The sequence below is a fragment of the Helianthus annuus genome, chromosome 9 (assembly GCF_002127325.2).
Source record: "Helianthus annuus cultivar XRQ/B chromosome 9, HanXRQr2.0-SUNRISE, whole genome shotgun sequence".
Classification (NCBI taxonomy): Eukaryota; Viridiplantae; Streptophyta; class Magnoliopsida; order Asterales; family Asteraceae; genus Helianthus; species Helianthus annuus.
The window spans coordinates 187,300,162-187,321,614 of record NC_035441.2 but is presented as its reverse complement, the minus strand read 5'-3'; the positions used below and the strand labels follow the sequence as shown (position 1 = coordinate 187,321,614).

General features: G+C 37.4%; 3 protein-coding genes across 4 annotated transcripts; 2 read left to right on the top strand and 1 right to left on the bottom strand.

Moving 5' to 3' along the window:
• Positions 1-972: 972 nt before the first annotated feature.
• On the top strand, positions 973-12,728 carry LOC110880211 (ABC transporter C family member 8). Of its 2 annotated transcripts, XM_022128795.2 has the most exons (13): positions 973-1,139; positions 1,304-3,261; positions 3,337-3,657; positions 3,734-3,820; positions 4,342-4,929; positions 5,003-5,167; positions 5,273-5,567; positions 5,661-5,875; positions 6,519-6,824; positions 7,297-7,360; positions 7,470-7,709; positions 9,644-9,777; positions 12,477-12,728. In XM_022128795.2, exons 1-12 carry the CDS (start codon positions 1,085-1,087, stop codon positions 9,754-9,756), a joined length of 4,407 nt encoding a protein of 1,468 aa, XP_021984487.1. In that variant the 5' UTR covers positions 973-1,084; the 3' UTR covers positions 9,757-9,777; positions 12,477-12,728. The 2 variants fall into 2 exon arrangements, with proteins under 2 accessions (XP_021984487.1, XP_021984486.1); XM_022128794.2 differs by lacking the exon at positions 12,477-12,728 and having other exon boundaries at positions 9,644-10,018.
• LOC110880212 (serine acetyltransferase 5) lies at positions 11,074-12,236 on the top strand. Its single transcript, XM_022128798.2, has one exon. It carries the CDS (start codon positions 11,119-11,121, stop codon positions 12,022-12,024), a length of 906 nt encoding a protein of 301 aa, XP_021984490.1. The 5' UTR covers positions 11,074-11,118; the 3' UTR covers positions 12,025-12,236.
• Positions 12,729-16,123: 3,395 nt separating the features above from the next.
• LOC110880210 (inorganic pyrophosphatase 2-like) lies at positions 16,124-17,359 on the bottom strand. Its single transcript, XM_022128793.2, has 4 exons — positions 17,152-17,359; positions 16,944-17,065; positions 16,658-16,859; positions 16,124-16,577 (listed from the first exon to the last, which is right to left on the bottom strand). Exons 1-4 carry the CDS (start codon positions 17,287-17,289, stop codon positions 16,230-16,232), a joined length of 810 nt encoding a protein of 269 aa, XP_021984485.2. The 5' UTR covers positions 17,290-17,359; the 3' UTR covers positions 16,124-16,229.
• Between the last annotated feature and the right edge of the window lie 4,094 nt (positions 17,360-21,453).

The window sequence follows — 21,453 nt, the reverse complement described above, 5'->3', positions numbered from 1 at the left end:
GTCTGTTTGACAACTTCTAAATGGCTAAGTGTTAAACCATATCTGAACATTAAGTGCTGAACCAGTAAGAGCTTTGAATCATTAAGAACCAGTATAATGCTTAACTGATCAGAGGTAAATATTTGACCAATTCAGATTAGAGGTCTTAACATTTAAAGACTTAGTATAATGCTCGCGAAACAAATAGTCTGAACAATTAAATGTTGAACTAGTAACAAGTCTGAACCATTCAGAGTCACATTAAAAACTAAACAAAGAGCCCCTAAAAGTTATAACTACACTCATTTCTATAATCGGAAAAATTACCCATTACCCATTACTATAATTTTCAACATGCTTAGGCAGAAAGGTGTTGTAACTTATACTTTGGGGGGGTTTCAAAGGAACTTTGAATTTTTTTTACTTTTAACCAAAAACTATTTGATTCTCTACTTTTAATCCAAAACTATTTGATTTTATTAATTTTTAACCCCAAAACTTTTCATCTTCACTTTTAACCCAAAACTATTTAATTTGTACACTTTTAACCCCCAAAACTTTTCATCTTTTGCAATTTAATCTCACAACTTTTTTACTTTCAACTTTGGTCCTTTATACTTTTCATTTTTTGCAAAATTTTCGTTTTACATTCCGTTCTATATTTGCGAGTTAATACGACGCAACGTGCATGTGTGGTTAAACATTTTTATGTTGTCTATTTTTCCCTTTGACAAGCTCATCGTAACGCGCAGGTCCTAAATCGACTTAGTTATTCTTTTATATGTTTTAGTTTCGCTTTAATTTCTTCATATTAACACGTTACTTCAGTGTTGATAGTCTCTGACAATAGTGTGACATTGGTGTTGCCAGGCGGCAATGCATGGTGCTTATAATAATACTAGTTAGTAATAAAAATAATAATATATAACCTCAACATTCCCCTCACATCAACATCCCTAAAATAATATAATGTGACCGATATCGAAGTTTTCTCATATATGCGGGCTCTACAAACCCGGACCAGATGGTGATCTTTGTATGTGCACATCTAATCTATACTATACTACACGTTCTACACACATTAAATAGCACACACTGACCAACAATGCCTATCATCGTTTCAATTTCAACAACAATGGCTTCTATGTGGACTTCACTCGGTAATCATTTCATTCTTCATACTTCATATCAATTGTTCATCTTCTAGAATTAACTTGTTGCTATGTTACAATTGCCGCTATGTGTTACCGTAATCTCGTATCCAATTTAGGTTTTCATATGCACAATTTGACAATTTGACTCCACATGTACTAATTGCTTTCAGGAAAATGCATTTGTGAGGATTCGTGTGATTTGATTTCGCCTCACGGTCAGAGAATTATCTTAGATTTGTTGAATTTACTGTTTGTGGTTGTGTTTTATTCAGTTTTGTTAGTAGTTTACCTAAATAAGTATAGAGTAAGTGAGAATCGGTTTAGGAGAAGCGACTGGATATCGTTATCGGTTGCGGTATGCTGTTTTGTAACCGCTGGTGCGTATGTTGGAGATTGTTTATGGGAGGTGGTAGGTAGAAGTAGGAACTTTAGTTGTTTCGATTGGGGGAGGGGCGTTGGGAGAGGAGTTATATGGATGACTTTGACTGTTTCGTTGGTCGTAGAAAGGTCAAAGTTTGTTAAAGTATTAGTTTCTGTTTGGTGGATGTTACTGTTTGTGAGTATGTCGATTATAGAAATCGAGAATTTAGTAGAGAAACATAGAATTATGCTCTTGGAGTTCGTCGAATGGGTTGTCGGTTTCTTACTTTTCGTTTGTGCTTTGAGAAATGGCAAAGAATTTGTCACTCAACGGGCACGGGAGCACTTATTAGATCCTCTATTGGAGAATGGAACTAAGGAAGAGGATAGAAAGTTTAGAAACGAAGTAGACGAGCCTTCTTTTCTCAGCAAATTGGTGTTTTCGTGGGTAAACCCGTTAATTTCGTTAGGTTATAGAAAGCCGCTAGTTCTTGAAGACATTCCGCCTTTAGCACCTAAAGACCAAGCTCTCGTTGCATATGAGCAATTTAAAACAGCGTGGGACTCACTTCAACGGGAGAAAACGTCAAACCATGTTAACCTAGTTGGCAGGGCGTTAAAAAGAGTTTATTACAAAGAAATGGTACTCATAGGAATTTACGCCTTGATCAGGACTATCGCAGTCATATTTGGTCCTTTGTTGCTCTACGCGTTTGTCAACTATTCGAATCGTGAGGTAGAAAATTTACGGTATGGAGTACTATTGGTGGGGTGTTTGATTGTAGTCAAGGTGCTTGAATCATTGTCTCAGAGACATTTTTTCTTTGATGCAAAAAGATTAGGCATGAGGATGCGATCGGCTTTAATGGTGGCGGTATATGATAAACAACTCAAACTTTCTAGTTTCGGGAGGAAACGGCATTCGACAGGAGAGGTTGTAAATTACATAGCGGTTGATGCATACAGAATGGGTGAATTCCCGTTGTGGGTTCATGTGGGTTGGACTTCTTTCGTTCAGTTATTTCTAGCCATTGGTGTTCTTTTCTCGGTTGTAGGAGTCGGTGTTCTCCCCGGGTTAGTCCCGCTTTTCTTGTGCGGGATTTTAAACGTACCGTTTGCAATTTCACTTCAGAAATGTCAGTTACAGTTTATGATCGCACAAGATAAGAGGCTTAGGTCCACGTCTGAGATCCTAAACAATATGAAGATCATCAAGTTACAATCATGGGAAGAGAGATTCAAGAATTTAATCAATTCTTGTAGAGAAAATGAATTCAAATGGTTAAGTGAGTCTCAGTATCAAAAGGCTTACGGGTCGGTTTTGTATTGGATGTCACCAACCATCGTTTCTTCAGCTGTACTCTTTGGGTGTGCGTATTTCAATAGCGATTCTTTAAATGCCGCCACAATTTTCACGATTTTGGCTACTTTAAGAACGATGTCTGAGCCGGTCAAATACTTTCCTCAGGCTCTCTCAATGTTGATCCAAACTAAAGTGTCGTTTGATAGGATTAATTCATTTCTGGTTGAGAATGAACTAGAAACTGAAGGAGTGATTAAAGATCAAGAGAAAAGAAATTCGAGCGTATGTGTCAGAATACAACATGGCAATTTCAGTTGGGATCCAGAATCTTCTTGTCCAACACTTAGAGATATAAATATAGAGGTTGCTAGAGGACAGAAAGTCGTCATTTGTGGGCCCGTTGGTGCTGGAAAATCGTCACTATTGTACGCTATACTCCGAGAAATAACCAGAAATTCAGGAACTGTGAGTCCACAATATACTTTTTTTTTAATTTTCATATGTGAATTTGTAAAGCTTATTACTGTTGCTTGAATCCAGGTGGATGTTTTCGGATCAATTGCTTACGTTAGTCAAGCTTCCTGGATTCAAAGTGGGACAATACGCGATAACGTACTCTATGGGAAATCAATGGACAAAATCAGATATAAAAACGCCATTGAATCTTGTGCGTTGGATAAGGATGTCAACGATTTTGACCATGGTGATCTAACGGAAATAGGTCAAAGGGGACTTAATATGAGCGGTGGTCAAAAGCAGAGGATTCAGCTCGCCAGAGCGGTCTACGATGATGCTGACATATATCTTCTTGATGACCCCTTTAGTGCTGTAGATGCGCATACAGCAGCAACTCTTTTTAATGTTAGATTCTCTTACTTCAGTTATTTTGCTTCTGGTTACTTTATTGCGCATTACATGTGAATTATTTAACTTCCAGGATTGTGTTATGACCTGTTTAAGGGAGAAAACAGTCATTCTTGTTACTCATCAAGTGGAGTTTCTCTCAGCGGTTGACCACATTCTGGTAATAAGACGGTAATTAAATTTAGAGTAAAATTCCATTTTCGTCCCTGAGGTTTGGTCAGTTTTGCGACTTTCGTTCAAAGGTTTGTTTTTCCACATCTGGATCCAAAAGGTTTAAATTTTTGCCATTTTCATCCGGCTTGTTAACTCCATCCATTTTTCTCCGTTAAGTCAGGTGTATTATCGTCTTTTTTGTTAACTCAAAGGGCAATTCGGCCCTTTTCACTTTATGTACAAGCATTTAACATAATGTACAGGTATTCAAATAGATGGAAATACCCCTTTAAGTTAACAAAAAAGACGGAAATATCTCTGACTTAACGGAGAAAATGGACAGAGTTAACGAGCCGGATGAAAATGACAAAGATTTCAAACCTTTTGGATCCAGATGCGGAAAAACAAACCTTTGGACGAAAGTCGCAAAACTGGCCAAATCTCAGGGACGAAAATGGCATTTTACTCTTAAACTTATTACTCACGGGGTTCTAAGCTGTTGCGTAATTTCTTTTTAACTGAATAAAGGTTATGGAAGATGGTCGAATTACTCAATCGGGAATGTACAAGGATCTCATAATGGCAGGCACAGCTTTTGAGCAGCTTGTGAACGCTCACAAAAATGTTATAACTGAATTGGAGTCTTCATCTCATGAAAACAAAAGTGGTCACATAAAAGATACAAATAGTTTAAAGCATAGAAATGAAATTAACGAGGAGATATCAAAGAAATCTGTTCAGTTAACCGAGCAAGAAGAGAAACCGATCGGTGATGTCGGGTGGAAGCCTTTTTTGGATTATATCGTTATCTCAGAGGGTCGTGTTTTCTTTTTGTCAAGTCTGCTAACCCAACTCGGTTTTTCCGCTCTTCAGGCTGCAGCCAGTTATTGGCTAGCATTTGCAGTTAAAGTTCCGAAATTCACCAGTGTCATTTTAATCGGTGTTTATGCATTGATTTCGGTCACGAGTTCTTTTTTTGTTCTTTTACGATCTTTGTCGACTACCCTTTTGGGATTAAAAGCCTCTAAAGCCTTCTTTTCAAATTTCACCGATTCGATTTTCAGTGCACCCATGTTGTTTTTTGACTCTACGCCAATTGGACGAATTCTAACACGAGTAAGTTCTACTTTAACACTATCACACCCTGAAATAACAAGATGATCCTGAAATTACTAAATTATCCTTGCAGGCTTCGACAGATTTGAATGTATTGGATTTTGACATACCCTTCTCATTTGCTTTTGTGGTGACTTCTGGTATCGAGTTGCTCACGATAATCACTGTTATGGCATCAGTAACATGGCAAGTCCTCATTGTAGGAATTTTTGCTCTAGTAGCTACTAAATATTTCCAGGTGAATTTAGCACTTCTTTCTTTTTAATACTTTTGTTCTACACAAAAGGAAAACGACAACTATTATATTTAATATTTAATTATTTACACCTCTTACTGCATGCAGGGGTTATATCAACCATCTGCAAGGGAACTTATCAGAATCAACGGAACAACAAAAGCACCTGTGGTAAATTACGCATCCGAAACATCACTTGGTGTAGCTACAATACGCGCGTTTAAGAAAGAGGATCATTTTTTTGAAAATTACTTAAAGTTAGTCGACATTGATGCGCGTGCGTTCATTTTCACAAACGCAACACTGGAGTGGTTGGTTTTGCGAGCAGAAGCACTTCAAAGCCTGACACTATTTACCGCTGCTATTTTTCTAGTTTTACTTCCAAAGGCTTATATACCTCCAGGTATGCATGTTTCTGTTTCTTATCTAAATTTTGTCATAAGTTTTAAATGTTAATTATTAATTAACTTATCAAAATGATCTGATACTTGTGTAGGGTTAGTTGGGCTTTCACTTTCGTATGCACTGGCACTGACAAATGCGCATGTGTTCTTGACAAGATGGTATTGTAGTCTCTCGAATTACATTATATCAGTAGAACGGATCAAACAATATATGCACATTCCACCCGAGCCTGCAGCAGTTGTGGAGGGAAATAGACCGCCATCTTCTTGGCCGTTAAAGGGTAGAATTGAGCTCCATGAAGTTAAGGTCGGGAAATATTTCCTCTCACTTACATAAAAGTAACAAGATGTTTGGTAGATCGGCTCAAAAAATAGAAACGCACTTTACATCTCTTCCCAATTTTAGCAACGAACTCTTAAGTTATGTGCAAACAAGTTATAGTTTAGTACCGATTTTAGTAATCAACCTCATTTTAACTAATTTTACTTGTAAATTGCTAATATGGCACTATTGATGCCACGTCAGCCGCCACCTCAGATGTCACATATAAAAGTTATTTATGTGAAAAAAAAATATATATCTTTTTACTAGTTTGATAAATGACATTTTCTTTAAATTTTATTTATTATAATAATTATTAAATTTTCTATTAGACGTCACATGGCATATAACTACACCCTACCAAGATGACAAATATATGCCGCATTAGCAATTTTTTAGAAATCAGCGAAAAAATAACCTACTGTTTGGTTGAACACGCCATTTTTTTCTACAATCAGTAATAAACTGTAACATTCTTGCTGAAATTGATATTAAGGTGTAACTTGATAATAAAATTTGTTCCTGAGATAAATGTTAAACCAAAGTTACTCTCCTTTTATGCAATTATCCCCTCTTTTTTTTTAACCCCTAATTTTTGTTATAATATAATCTTGGCTGCATGTTTCAGATTAGGTACCGTCCCAATGCTCCACTAGTTCTCAAAGGAATTACTTGCACATTCAAAGAAGGGACCCGCATCGGCATTGTTGGACGGACAGGGAGCGGAAAAACAACATTAATAACTGCACTTTTCCGTCTGGTAGAACCCGATAGTGGAACAATTCATATAGACGGTTTGGACATTTGCTCTATAGGACTAAAAGACCTCAGAATGAAACTAAGTATCATCCCTCAAGAACCAACGCTTTTCAAGGGTAGTATAAGAACAAACTTGGACCCATTAGAACTTCACTCTGATGATGAAATATGGAAGGTAAGAGAAACAATATTAAAAAAAGTAACTGTTACTTTTATTTTTTATATCGGAAGTTATCGCTTTGTAAAATCGGTTCTTAAAGCGATCATGAGTTCTAACTTCTAAGTAGAGGTGGCAAATGGGTAGGTCGTATCTGGTTAGGTAACAGGTCAAAACGGAATTTGTTGACCTCAAAACACTTTTCGACCATTTATATGCATGAAATGCTACTAACATGTGACCTTAGGGGACAAGTTACACAAATACATATAGTGTGTCAAATGTGATTACAAATTTTATATTATTTTAGTAATAATCATCATTTTTGAATTAACAAGTTTTTATTTTTATGAGCTAAAAACACACTTAAGATTATCGTTATCCATTTGACCTATTTTAATTTACATGTTTGACCCATTATCGTTATCCATTTGACCTATTTTAATTTACCTGCCATATAAATCCTTATTAAGTTGACTGATTCTTGCAGACATTGGAGAAATGCCAGCTTAGGAATACCGTTAGCAGTCTCCCAAACGGTTTAGGTTCTTCAGGTGAGTCCATTGTTGCAGAACTACAGCTAAATTTTGCAGTTTGCCGTATACTGCTTCAAACATCAAAGTTGAAAATTTAAGATGTTTATGTTCTGTGTTTTACAATTAGTGAGTGATGAAGGGGAAAATTGGAGTATGGGTCAACGCCAGCTGTTCTGTCTTGGAAGAGTGTTGCTGAGGAGAAACAGGATTCTAGTTCTTGATGAAGCAACTGCATCCATTGATTCCGACACTGATGCCATTGTACAGAGGATTATACGGCAAGAATTTTCAAGCTGCACAGTCGTTACCGTGGCCCACAGAATTCCAACTGTAATAGACAGTGACATGGTCATGGTTCTATCTTCTGGTATGTTCTTCTGACTCATATAATATTAGACTTATGATGCTGAAATCATATTTTAACAAGGTTGTTCACAAATATATTGTTAAGGTAAAATGAGCTGGTTGGGTCGGTCGGGTCTCGTATTGGGTTGCGTCGGATTCGGATTGAAACGAATCTTTGGGTTTGGTAACGGGTCAAGGCTTAATGCGAGACAAAATGGGTTGGATCAACCACTGCCATTTTTATCAGTTTTTTGGATTTTTATAAATAATCAAATGTTTTAGCATGAGTAGAAAGACTATACCATTAAAATAATATTTAACTAGTCAATAGCCCCCCGCGTTGCGGGATGTGGTGTAAAATCACTGTAGAGAGGCGGCGTAAAACAACGATAAGTAGCAATTGAACGACGATCAACATAATATAAACACTAAGTGACTCACGTAATGTGACACATAGACGAAGTAGAATTTATACGACACATATTAGAAAACCAAGGGGGTAAAAAAACTTGACGGATCAAATGTGACCACTAAACACCGTACTAAGGTAGCGTTCGTTTCATGGAATGGAATGGAATTAGGAATTAGGAAGTTTTTCTTTGTAAAATTGATCTTGGTTGGGGGAGGGAGGAATTTGAAATCCCATGAATTTCTTTAATCAATGAAATTTGTGACTATTTCAACATTCCATTCCATTCCTTCATTAGAGTGAAGGATTTCTAAGGAATGTTGAAATAGTCACAAATTTCATTGATTAAAGAAATTCATGGGATTTCAAATTCCTCTCTCCCCCAACCAAAATCAATTTTACAAAGAAAAACTTCCTAATTCCATTCCATTCCATGAAACGAACGCTACCTAAGTAGCCACTGGACGACGATCATATCCGAGAAAAAACTTAAAGAAAAACTAATAAAAAAAACTTAACTCATTTTAACTTTAGTGGAAAAGTTGCAAAAATTTAAAGTTTAATAATGAAAAACTCTAAAGTTCACAAAAAAAAGAAAAAATTAGGCTGTACGGGGCACCCTTCGGGGACCCCTTCGGGGACACCATATCCCGATCGGCAAGGCTCCGCCAACCCTTCGGGGACCAAGAGAGAAGGATGGAAGCCGGTGGCGGCTCACCGAAGAGAGAGGGAGGAGAGAGAGAGGGAGTGACCAATCACATCTTTTCTTTTTTTTCTTTTTTTTTTTTTTAAACCCAATTCACCTAAGAGGGGAGTGGCGCCATCAAATTGGGGTGTTAGGGGAGTTTAAGAGGGGAGTTGACGTGGCACACGGGGATTGGTTTGGCGTAAGAGAGGGGACTCACCTATTAGGTGAGCACCCCCTTCACCCTTAAGAAACCTATAAAAGACAAAATAGACACTATTCCTCATACATGTTATGAATTAATACATATATATGAATTTATGAAAATAAATTAATTTAAGAGGTTGAAAAATAAAAACATTACTTTGGGTGATTTTCAACTCATTTGACCCGCGTGACTTTGGCCATTTCACTTGTAGGCAAGTTATTTTGACCCGTTATCAGCCTTGAATCAACCCGTTTTCAGTAAATGGGTTATGGGTTAAAATCGCCTTTCTGCTTGTGTTGCATTGACTTCATATCTCTTATGAAAAAGACAGAATTACCCTAAGTTTTGAAGCAAACCCGATTTAGGAGGTTTTATGCATTTTGAGTATGCTTTTAACTACTTTTGACTTGCTGGACCGTTTCAAGTTTCAACCCCTTTCCACTGCCAATTTTAAAAATTTTACCCATACATAAATGGGTCAAAATCGCGACATCTACCCATGAGGAAAGACTTAAAAACGACGCGTATATATACTCCGACAACGTAAGCGGTATTTTAGTAAAACTGTAATACAATTTGATTCTTGGCGAAAACGTAATTTAGAAATTATATGCAGCTTCATATAAAAATGTTGGGTGTCATGTGTATATGTAGGTGAGATGATGGAATATGATGAACCCTCAAAGCTAATGGAATCGGATTCCTATTTCTCAAAGCTTGTTAACGAGTACTGGTCCAGTTGCAGGAGTAGCTCTGCTCCAAAATGAAAACATTTTTTACTCTTACCGGTAACTTCTTCTCCAAGTTACAACAAGTCTATGACAAATGTCACTATTATACTTTTGATTTGGTATATAATCTGTTTTCAGTGACATTTGTCATGGTAATAGTAATAGTATTTAATATTTTTTTTTGTAAGCATCATATTAGTAATTTAACATGTAATTAGTTCGTAAAAAACTTCACTCGTCATCAACTTGTACATTCTTATTTTATATGTGTTTAATATTAAACCAATGTCCAAAAACGTTCCATATGCGTAAAAAAATCTAACGAAGTTAGGTTTAAGACGAAAATGGTTCAAAATTGAAACCAGGGTGACTCAATGGGTGAAAGGTTTGGCGATCGGACTGAAGTAGTTAAAATAACCAAACCGAAACACTTTACTTTTATGCATGCATGTTTACCCGATCATATGCCCTAAACACTTTACTTTTATTAAATAAATATATATATATAATAGATATATCCTTTTTTATTATTAAGGCAATCGGATCATCACTTCAAAGACATACACTTTTTGTTGTAATCTTTTTGTGTAGTCCTTTTATAACATATAATCTGTAATCTTTTGCTAACAATCATCAAAAATTGGCATACGCTATTTTACACATTTGGGTATTTTTATGTATATATACATTGTGGTAGAGGATCCTGTACATTAATCCAGAAGTGTATTATAACACTATATAACACCATATAAAGACCGTATAACACTATGTAGCACCATATAACACCATATAACACTATATAACACTATATAACATTATATAACAAATATAACACTATATTTTTTCTGATAACATGTCTATGATAGATGTATAGTGTTATGTAGTGTTACACAGTGTTATATGGTGTTATATAGTGTTATACGGTGTTTATATGGTGTTATATACAATGTTATAATACACTTCTGAATTAATGTACACTATCCCTACCCTATACATTGTAGTCACTTAGACATTTTATAGTGATAATGCTAAATTTAATTGATTAATAGTTAGTCAATAACTACCCGACAACTTTAGATCAGGTATAGTATATCCAATAGAAACCCGATGGGTTTTGGGTTGGGTTTGGGTAACTACCCGACATCTTTAGATGAGGTATAGTATATCCGATACATACCCGATGGGTTTTGGGTTGGGTTTGGGTGCCACCCCTAAAATGCTACCAAACTAAGCTAATTTGGGCCGCATACTTCTCACAGCCGCCACAAAAATCGTTTCGATAAAAAAGTAGTGGAGTAAGGGCATTTAGGTAAAATCACTTTAACCTACCTACTGGTATATATATTCACACACCAACCTGATTTGGGCCACACACCCACCTTTTGACTTTTCTCAAATATGCCGGTTCAAGACGCCACACGGCCCACACCACAAACCACAATGTCATCATCACCATCTCCACCAACCACCGCCAACGGCGGCATTACCATTACCGGCGGAGAAAACGAAGACGAATGGGTCTGGAACCAAATCAAAGCTGAAGCTCGGCGCGACGCCGAATCCGAGCCGGCTCTCGCTAGCTACCTCTACTCCACAATAATCTCTCACTCATCACTCACCCGTTCTCTCTCTTTCCACTTAGGAAACAAACTCTGTTCGTCGACTCTTTTGTCAACTCTCCTTTACGATCTGTTCATGAACACTTTTTCGTCAGATAAGTCTCTTTTATCGGCTACCGTAGCCGACCTGCGCGCTGCGCGTGCACGCGACCCTGCGTGCATCTCATTCGCGCACTGTTTACTAAACTACAAAGGCTTTTTAGCCATCCAGGCCCACCGTGTAGCGCATAAGCTTTGGGCTTTAAACCGGAAGCCCATAGCACTTGCGCTGCACTCGCGGGTATCGGATGTTTTCTCTGTGGATATCCATCCCGCGGCTAGGGTTGGTAAAGGGATATTGTTGGATCACGCGACGGGTGTGGTGATCGGGGAGACGGCGGTTGTTGGGAATAATGTGTCGATTTTGCATCACGTGACGTTGGGTGGGACCGGGAAGGTGGGGGGAGATAGGCATCCAAAGATTGGGGATGGGGTGTTGATCGGGGCGGGTGCCACGGTTTTGGGGAATGTGAAGATCGGAGAAGGGGCGAAGATTGGGGCGGGGAGTTTGGTGATGATTGATGTGCCGCCGTGGACGACGGCGGTGGGGAACCCGGCGAGGTTGATTGGTGGGAAAGAGAAGAGGAAGGATGAGGATGTGCCTGGGGAAACTATGGATCATACATCGTTTATTTATGTGATTTGAGGAGATGATGTTAACATGGTATGTTTTGTTTAGATGGTTAGTGTGATATAGCAGAAGTGTTGGTTTGTTTGTATGACTATGAATAAGTTTGATTCACTGATTCATGGTGGCTTTTGGTCATTGGAATCATGGTCATGTTTGAGAGATGTTGTTCTTTTGACTTGTATCTCTTGTTGCAAAAGCCTAGTGAAAATAATTTCTTTTTTAAAGAACTTTAGATACTACACCCGCACCCTCGCTTTCTGATCTCACACCGTTTTACATCATTAAACAGGGGTTTGACGACTAGAAAACGACCGTTAATTTCAGGAGCCCATGATTTGATATACATGTTTGCAAACGACGAGGGCCCATAATTTAATATACATATTCGCAAATGGCGGTCCATAATTTAATATACGTATTCACAAACCGTCATTTGACATGTCTGCAAACGGCGGTTTGAATTTCAGGGACCTTCATTTGACATAAATACTTGTGAAAGGCTGCTTGACGCTGCTTGACATACAAACGGTCGTTTAAAATTCGGGGCCCATGATTTGACGTAAACTACTCCACAAAGCCGTTTGATTCAAGCTCAAATGGCCGTTCGACAAGGGTGTGGGATTAGAAAGCAAGGGGCGTGGGTATAGTCGACCTAATGAACTAGACAACTAGTAGCTGTATCGCTGTGAGAATAAACTGGGGCTTTCATGATTTTGATTATAATTCTAATTTGCGTTTAACGTGATTTATATTAAATTTTGTTTTGATTAGTGAGATTTTGTATACCAAGTCAGATTTAACTCGTTTATAGATCTCCAACACCAAAGTACTATTAAAAATCTCCCAACTTGTTCCATACTCCAACTCAACCCAGCTTGGATCCGATTCTCCTAGCTGACAGCACTCCTAACCTGGCCCAGATTCTTGGGTTGGGCTGCTTGATTTGAACTCGGGCTCAGGTTCTGGGTCAACTGGGTCCTGAGTCCTGAATGGTGTCATCCACACCTCTTGGAAAGAACTCGTCCACGAGTCAATGATGCCGTCATCTTCACTTGCATATGAGGCTAAGTCAGTTTAAGGTTGATGAGACATTATAGTGGCCCGAAAGATTTATCTTATATCCGTTATCATTAATCCGCCCAAGGACTTGGCTTTCCAAACAAGATGACCCTCATTAAACACAACCCACTTACAATTGCACATTACCCCAATTTCTGTACTCTTCATTATATTCAATAATCTGTTCGCGCACCTGTTTGTGAACTTCCTGAATATGTGATGCTCCGTCCGCACCCTCCGTACTGAACGGTCCGTCTCCTGTATAGGTGTTAAGTCAAGTGGCGTGCACGTGTTTCGCCCCCAGACCACAAAGAAAGGGCTTTTCTATGTGGAATCGTGGTTGGAATGGTTAAATGCAAACTCGTCTTGAGGTAACATCAAATCCCACTATTTAAGGTTGTTACCCATTACACTACGAAGCAGGTTACCAGTGGCGGACCCAGAAATTATTTATTGGGGGTGCGGATGAGGTGTTCAACCATATTTTCAAGGGGTGCGGTCGGGTTTTTTGCCTAAAATATACACTAAATTTTTTGTTTCAAGGGGTGCAGCCGCACACCCTGGCCAAAGGGTAGGTCCGCCCCTGCAGGTTATACCCAAACTGGGACTAGTGACTTTTGTTTGTCTGTCTGTCTGTCTGTGGTTGGTGTGAGCTACTAAATTGCAATCAAGATCCACCCGAATAGAGCGAAACAAAGAATACAAATAACCTTTCCTAAGTCCTAACTTGTTCCAAACTTCAACTCAACCCAGCTTGGCCTTGGATCCAAATCTTCCAGCTGGTGGTGCTCCTAACCTGGCCCAGATACTTGGGTTGGGCTGCTTGATCAAACTTGGGCTCCGTTCCTGGGTTAATTAGATCCAGCCCGGTATCAAGTAACAATATGGGAACAAATTTGAATATCATCTTTCTTTAAGCAGTGCAATTTCAGTCGAGGAATAAAAATGGTACATTTTGCTCGGTTGATTTTGTTTTCGTGTTAGTTTCAAAGTTAAAACGTGTTATGATTGAGAAAACGGTTAAGACTGTAAATTAATTCTATATACCCAATTTTGACAGCCAATAACCGAATGCTACATAGATATCGTCGAATTTTGACAGTAGTTTCATATGTTGTAGTTAGTCCAGTCAACTAGATACGTTCAATGGTTGGACTAGTTTTCGACTTTCCATATGTTCAGGACTACATATGTTGTTGTAGGCTTGTAGTTACTCTGCAAACTACATATCATTATTCGTAGACAACATAAGAGGAAAGCCAAAAACAGTTGCTACTCGCCTATTTGGCCCTGATGACTTAACTTTGTGTTTAGTTTGAAATTTGAATAACTTGTTTTGTTTTTATATTATGAATCGACTTTCTACCCATTTCGATTCTTATTACTTTTTATTGCCCAAAGCGGGTCAACAGGCTGCTTCTTTCTAATCGTTGCTAATTATTATTATCTCGACTTTTTAACTCCAACAAATGTCCGTTCACTAGTAGGAGGAGGATGTGTTACAAGTCAATGGTCCGATCAATGTCGGTTTACAAGTCAAACAAGAATGGGTAAGAATTATTAGCTCGTTTACCTTCAGAAAATGTCGTCGATTATCACATAACAATATACTCGTTTGAAAAATTACAAATTAATTGTCTAATCAATAGTATAATACTAAACAAATAATTATGTATGAACTCTGAAAATGCTATACTTTCAATTATAACATTCCAAATCTTCATTTGACATAATTGACTTAAGTAACTGTATTATATATCTAACTGTACTTGACCGAAAACTGACTGTGATATGATTGACGTCGTTATATGTTCTAAGAGTCTTATGGAGAAAATCCCTAACAAGCAATAACAAGTTATGCTCAAGATAACAAGTTCGGCTCAATCCGATTTAAGGTAAAGACGACGGGTAGGTCACACCACTTCGCTTTAAGCCTACCTCGACTTCATTCTTTCTTAAATTCAAGCCATGCTAAAGACCGAGATCGATTAAAACAGAAACACCAAAACATGAGCTTGAACGAACTCACTCGACTTTTTTTATTATAAATCAAAACACACGAATTACAATAACTCTCCATAAATCAAAACTTATTACTTAACCTCTCTAAGTATTAAACTATGAAAAGATTAGTCCAGCACATGCATGGTGCATATGATTGATTTACAAATTCATTCATGTGATTTTGTATTGTCATTTTTTTTTTGTTTTGTTTTTTATCTGTTCTAGCAAATCAGCATGTGGTGCTGATTGAGATTCTTTGAATTATTGTGTAGTAAAATTGTCTTATTTTGTTTTCTTTTGTTCCATTTTGAGTGAGATTCTTTGAATTACTGTGAATTCGAGTTATCGATTTGTTTTATTTGTTCTGTTCTAAACTGGTAATGCTATAAGTGAGACTATTTAAATTATTGTGAATTTGTATCGTCTTTTTTTTTTTTTTTTTTTTTTTTTTTTTTTTGTTACGATTATAAACCCCGAATGCTGAATGAGATTGTGAATTTGGATTGTCATTTTATGTTGTTTCAATGATGTAGAGTGACATTCGTTGAATTATTGACAACTTTTGTGTGAACAAAAAGTGGAATTATGAACACAAAAAAATAATAATTTAAAAATTAAAAATTTTAAAAATAATAAATAAATAAATAAAAATTCTAAAGATTATAATTTATAAGACGAAGTGTGCAACTTGTTGAAAGACAACCCTTGAAGTCATAGTTGGGAAGCTCATCTTCAACAAAGTCGGTCTTGCGAAAGATCGACTTCTCATGAAGTCGATCTTCAGTACTCTGACTTCCTTTTTTCTAGCAAAACGAGTGTGATTAGCAAAATTCGAGCCCTGCAAAGTCGGATTTAGAAGGTTAGAAGGCACTAGAATTAAAGTTAAAATAAGGCTAGAAATCCATAATGTATTTCCAAAAAAAAGAAGTCATATGACTTGTATAAATATGATTCTTACACTTTAAACACAAAATAAAACAATTTTCTTGAATTTTGTTCCATTTATTAATTATACATAAATTCAATTTTCTGAATTGAACAAAAGACAAAATTAGAATATACAAAAACACATAACATAAATATTTAAATAGATCCAAGAGCTCAATATATATTATTTTATGTAGATCCAATATTTTTGGATAGTTATACAATAGTTATCATGGAACATAGAGTGGTTTAGGCAAAACCTTATGCCCAATGGTCTCAAACTTGCAATCAAACAATTGATTTGTGTTATCAACAACATTTTCATCCATCGAAATAATCGTCGTGATAAGTTGAATGAGAACTCTCTCGAGCTCTTCCCCGTCCGCCCATTCGTGTACATCAGCTTGAACAAGGTCACCGTTTTTGCATATCAACTCCCACACGGGAAAATCTTTCCTCGGCATCATGTAATCTTCTTTTGTAAGCTTTAAGCTCGGGCAAAAGTCACCCGCACCATCTCCCAAATATATGATCGTTTTGTTTTCTAACGTCGTTTGAATTCTTTCTATTATTTTACCCTGTTAAATAATATAATTATTAAGAGTTAAAATACGAAACTAATTAAAAAAATAGTACTAATAGTTTTTTATCAAACTACCTTGCACATGTTGGGAGGGCAAAGGTTGCAACCATGAGAGAATGTGTGGAAATCATGGTATGGCAAAATCCTTAACTTTCCTTCTTCGTCGACGAATCCAGGGTTCGTGTTAATCTCGGAGAAACATTCTCGTATCCCAAGATGCTTCAATATCGTCTCGATATAGAACAAATTGGCATCACTCAACACCCTCAAATCGCACCTAAAACAAAGCCGTTACCCTTAATAAATTAATTGCATACACAAACATGTATGTTTTGACATAAAAGTAGAAAAGTTAACTTACCCTAAGGCGTATGCGGCTTTAATAGCCGGTACAACACGAGGATGTATTGGGACTCGTTTCAGTACATCCTCGATATCTCCAATGCTCTTACCTTGCAAATACAACTCGTTCATCATTTTGTCCTGTTTTCAAATCAACATTAAACATTAAAACGCGAACAACATTCTATATATAACATTCACGATTTATAACGAAAATCTTGACATACCATGACGGTGTTCCATGGCATGGTGGTCAGAAGTTGGTTGAACATATCGGTTGCACCCAACTCATCGACGACCCAATTGTCACTATCGATATCGATAATGGTCTTGTCGAAGTCGAAAATCACAACGATTCCCGACATTTTTTTGTGCGAATGAAGACGAAAAGAAAAAAGGTATTTAGTGTTAAGAAGAATGTGTTTGTTGTAGAATATGTTACGAGTGAATGTATTTATAGGATGTGAAACGGGATAATAGATATAATATGCCAAAGGAATATTAATAAGTGGGTTTGGGATCGGAGCCGTTGGTTTGTTGTCACGTGAGAATTGATAAGTGATCCAACGGTGGTTATATGATTATTGGTTTAAAAGGAATATACTAGTTTAAGAATGAGAATGGGGAATATGACGACGAATATCCTTTTGAGAGAATTGGGTTCTTTTAGCCATGAATTTAAGGATCACGCTAATACCAACCACCAGATTCTAGTGAAGGTGGAGTCATGGCGGCCCACAATTACCGTGTGGTGGGAAAAGTGGTCTTCTTTCTATCCGATCTAATAATAGGTACTGGATTGAATTAGGGCCGTCCGAATAACTCCAAGTTCGAAACTTGTTTGAGAATAGTTTGGAAATAGCTCGCTTGAAATCGATTTGGGTGCAAACTAGCTGGCTTGGCTCAGCTCGGTTTATAAACAATTTAAGTTCAAGCTTAACCTTGGTTTGATTCATGAACAACCTTATCTGAATCAGGGGCGAAGTATAGAAGGGGCGGGGAGGGACGCCCGAACCCCCGAACTTTTCGCTCAGTAGTGTTGTTATATATGTAGTTTTCGTATAGAAAATTTTGGGTATATACGTTTTCGACCCCCCCCCCTCCTCTACGTCATTCGGATCAAGCTTCGCCACTGATCTGAATTAGGTTATTTTATAGTTAATGGTTTTATTAAAATGTGATAGATTATTTGTGATGATTTATAGAATTGTTAAATTAAGCTAATTTAGTTATAAGGGAAAACTTTGACTCACCTAACGAACAACCCTAATGAAATGTTTCATGTTTTTTTTAATCTTTTTTATCTACATCTATTTGTTATTTTAGTCTAACGATCAAACATACGTCTTCAAGGGGATATCTGGTGATAAGCGGTCTACTCCATAACTAAGGGCGCACGGAGTGAATGCGGTGAAAGCTCATCGGCATGTAACAACATATGGCACATCGGCAACACGCATCTTGTGTCACGCGGCGTCTTGTGGCAAGCGGCAAGCAGGTTGAAGACCTTGCTGGTGATGCATAAGGTGAGAGAGAGGGAGAGAGGACCCCTTTCCAACATTAACCAATCACATATTTTTCATGTTTAGTTTAATTTACAAATTGGTTGTGACATGGAAGGCATATGATTTCCTATTATTTAGCAAGTTAAAGGCATATAAAAGACAAGTATTGGAAAAAAAATAATGTGACGCTAATTGAAGGAGAAAAGAATTGTGAAAAGTGTGGCATAGAGTGTAAGCACTCTCTGCACCCTAACACTGTGAATTTAAGGAAGGAAAAGAAAGAAATTTCGTGTTCCTGATGTAAGATTAAATATATTATGTTTAATATTTAATCTATAGCCATCTTAATCATTTACATTATAGAGATCAAAATATATTAGAACCTATTATTTAATTAGTTGGTAATTGTTGATGGACCATATTACCCTTAGTAACTAATTAAGTTTCCTCCTGGGTGCTTATATAAGGAGAGTTATGTGGAGGTTTAAGGGTTACTCAGTTTCACAATTCACACCCCATAAGTCATAACATCAATAAGGTTTTCGGCCTCCTCTCCATAACCGATACCCTTTTCGGTTTCTAAGTTCCCATCATCAGTCAGCACCCTAAGGAGGAACCAGATCAAGATGACATGCATGTCGAACTCCCTTACAGGATTCTCCTCTGCACTATCTGCTGTGACAGGTATGATTTATATTGTTTTCCTTCATGAACAAACAGAACTGAACCAACATGTGGTATCAGAGCATATGTTGATTAGTCAGTTCTGTTTTCGTATCCATAATTCTGGGATTAAAACTTGGAAAACGGAATTTTGAAACCTTTAAAACCTTAACAGCCGGTTTCGAGTCATAAGTATCGACTCGAAATCATGATTTTCGATGAAAAAGATAAATTGTTTGTTCACCGAATTAACTGGATTATAATTTTAGCCGAAATCTGTTTAGTAAAATTATTAAAATTCAGGTTTCGGGTTCCAGAATTTTATTTTTTATGATTAGGGTTCATCATGTTCATGAGAAAATTCGAAGATTTCTATTATGTTTTGGAATGATTCAGGATTAATGGGTGTTTTTTCCATGTTTGATCTAATTTTATCTTTTAATTTTATTCGAAACTGTTATTAGATAAACAGTTATTATTTTTCGAAATATGTTGATAAAATTAGATCACTTTAAAACAGGAAATAATATCCCATAATCCCTTAGATTTCGAATTTTCGGTTATGATATCACAATTAACAGCTGTTAACGAGGTTGCTACTCGCAACCATGAGGTTGCTACTCGCAACCATTACGTCATCACTCGCAACCATGAGGTTGCTACTCGCAACCATAACGTCATTACTCGCAATCATGAGGTTGCTACTCGCAACCATTACGTCATCACTCGCAACCATGAGGTTGCTACTCACAACCATTACGTCATCACTCGAGACCATGAGGTTGCTACTCGCAACCATGAGGTTGCTACTCGCAACCATGAGGTTGCTACTCGCAACCATAACGTGATTAGTCGAGACCGTAGTTGCGACTCGCAACCATAACGTGATTAGTCGAGACCGTAGTTGCGACTCGCAACCATAACGTGATTAGTCGAGACCGTAGTTGCGACTCGCAACCATAACGTCATTAGTCGAGATCGTGGTTGCGACTCGCAATCTCATTATTTTAAGCTGTTTAAATGCGACTCGCAACCATAACGTCATTAGTCGAGATCGATCCGCGCTAACGGGTAGTTTGCTATTAAATAAATGGTTTTGTAATTTACTTAGTTAATTAATCAGAATCAGATAATGTAATGTTTTACAAAACCAGAAATAGCTTAACTTGAATGAGCTTTTGATATATCATTTCTGGCCAAAGCTGACTTGATACATCTACTTATCATTCAAGTATTAGGAAAGCTATGCTACGTATGCATCATAAGCATGAATGTTTTAATATCTGGCCAAAGCTGATTTAATTCTTTCATAGATGGCATACTTAGCAAGTGCATAACTAAAGTGATTGTTTCAATTTCTGGCCAAAGCTGATTTGTTACAACCACTTTGCACATATGCTTAAATGATTACACTTCTGGCCAAAGCTGTTTTGTTCTCGTTTAAGTAGAATTTTTAGTTAAGTCTATTATTTTGATGTTAGTAATAGACATTATCACAGCTTCATTATATAAAATGGTCATTATTTTGCCTGCCTTAGTTTCACGTGCCCATAGATCACATTAGTTTTTCTTCCTTAGTATCATAACTTGCTCATCTTATTTCCACTATCAGCACCCAACTGCGGGATTCCACCTTTGACTGGTGATAACTTTGCTGCATGGAAGGATGCTCTCATGCTTACTCTCGGATTGCTTGATTTCGATTATGCTCTAAGAGAGAAAAAGCCAGCGGACCTTACCACTCAAAGTACTGCTGCTGAGCAGTTAACTCATGAAAAGTGGACTAGGTGTAACCGCATGTCTCTCATGTTTATGAAGCAATCCATAAGCAATGCAATCAGGGGAGCTATTCCTGATTCTGAAGATGCTAAAACCTACTTGGAACATGTGGAGGCGCAGTTCAAAGGGACGTCTAAGGCGCACGCTAGTACCCTTATTCTTAAGCTGGTGACAACTAAGTATGATGGGAGGAGCGGCATTCGCGAGCACATCATGATGATGAATGACATGGCCAATAAGCTGAAAGGGCTGGAAATGGAAATCAGTGATGGTTTCCTTGTTCATTTCATCATTACTTCGCTTCCTTCTTCTTTTGAAGCATTCAAGATCAACTACAACACTCAGAAGGAAAAATGGACGATGAGTGAGCTGGTCGCTATGTGCGTACAGGAGGAGGAGCGTATGAGGATGGATCGCCATACTGATGTTGCCAATTTCACTACCTCCAATCCTAAGAAAAGGAAGCACAATTATCAGAGGAAGGATGCTTCTAAAGTCCATAAGTCTAATCCTAATTCTAATACAAGTGCACCTTCCAGCTCTAAGAACTCCTTAGGCAGTATCCGCTGCAAGTTCTGTAAA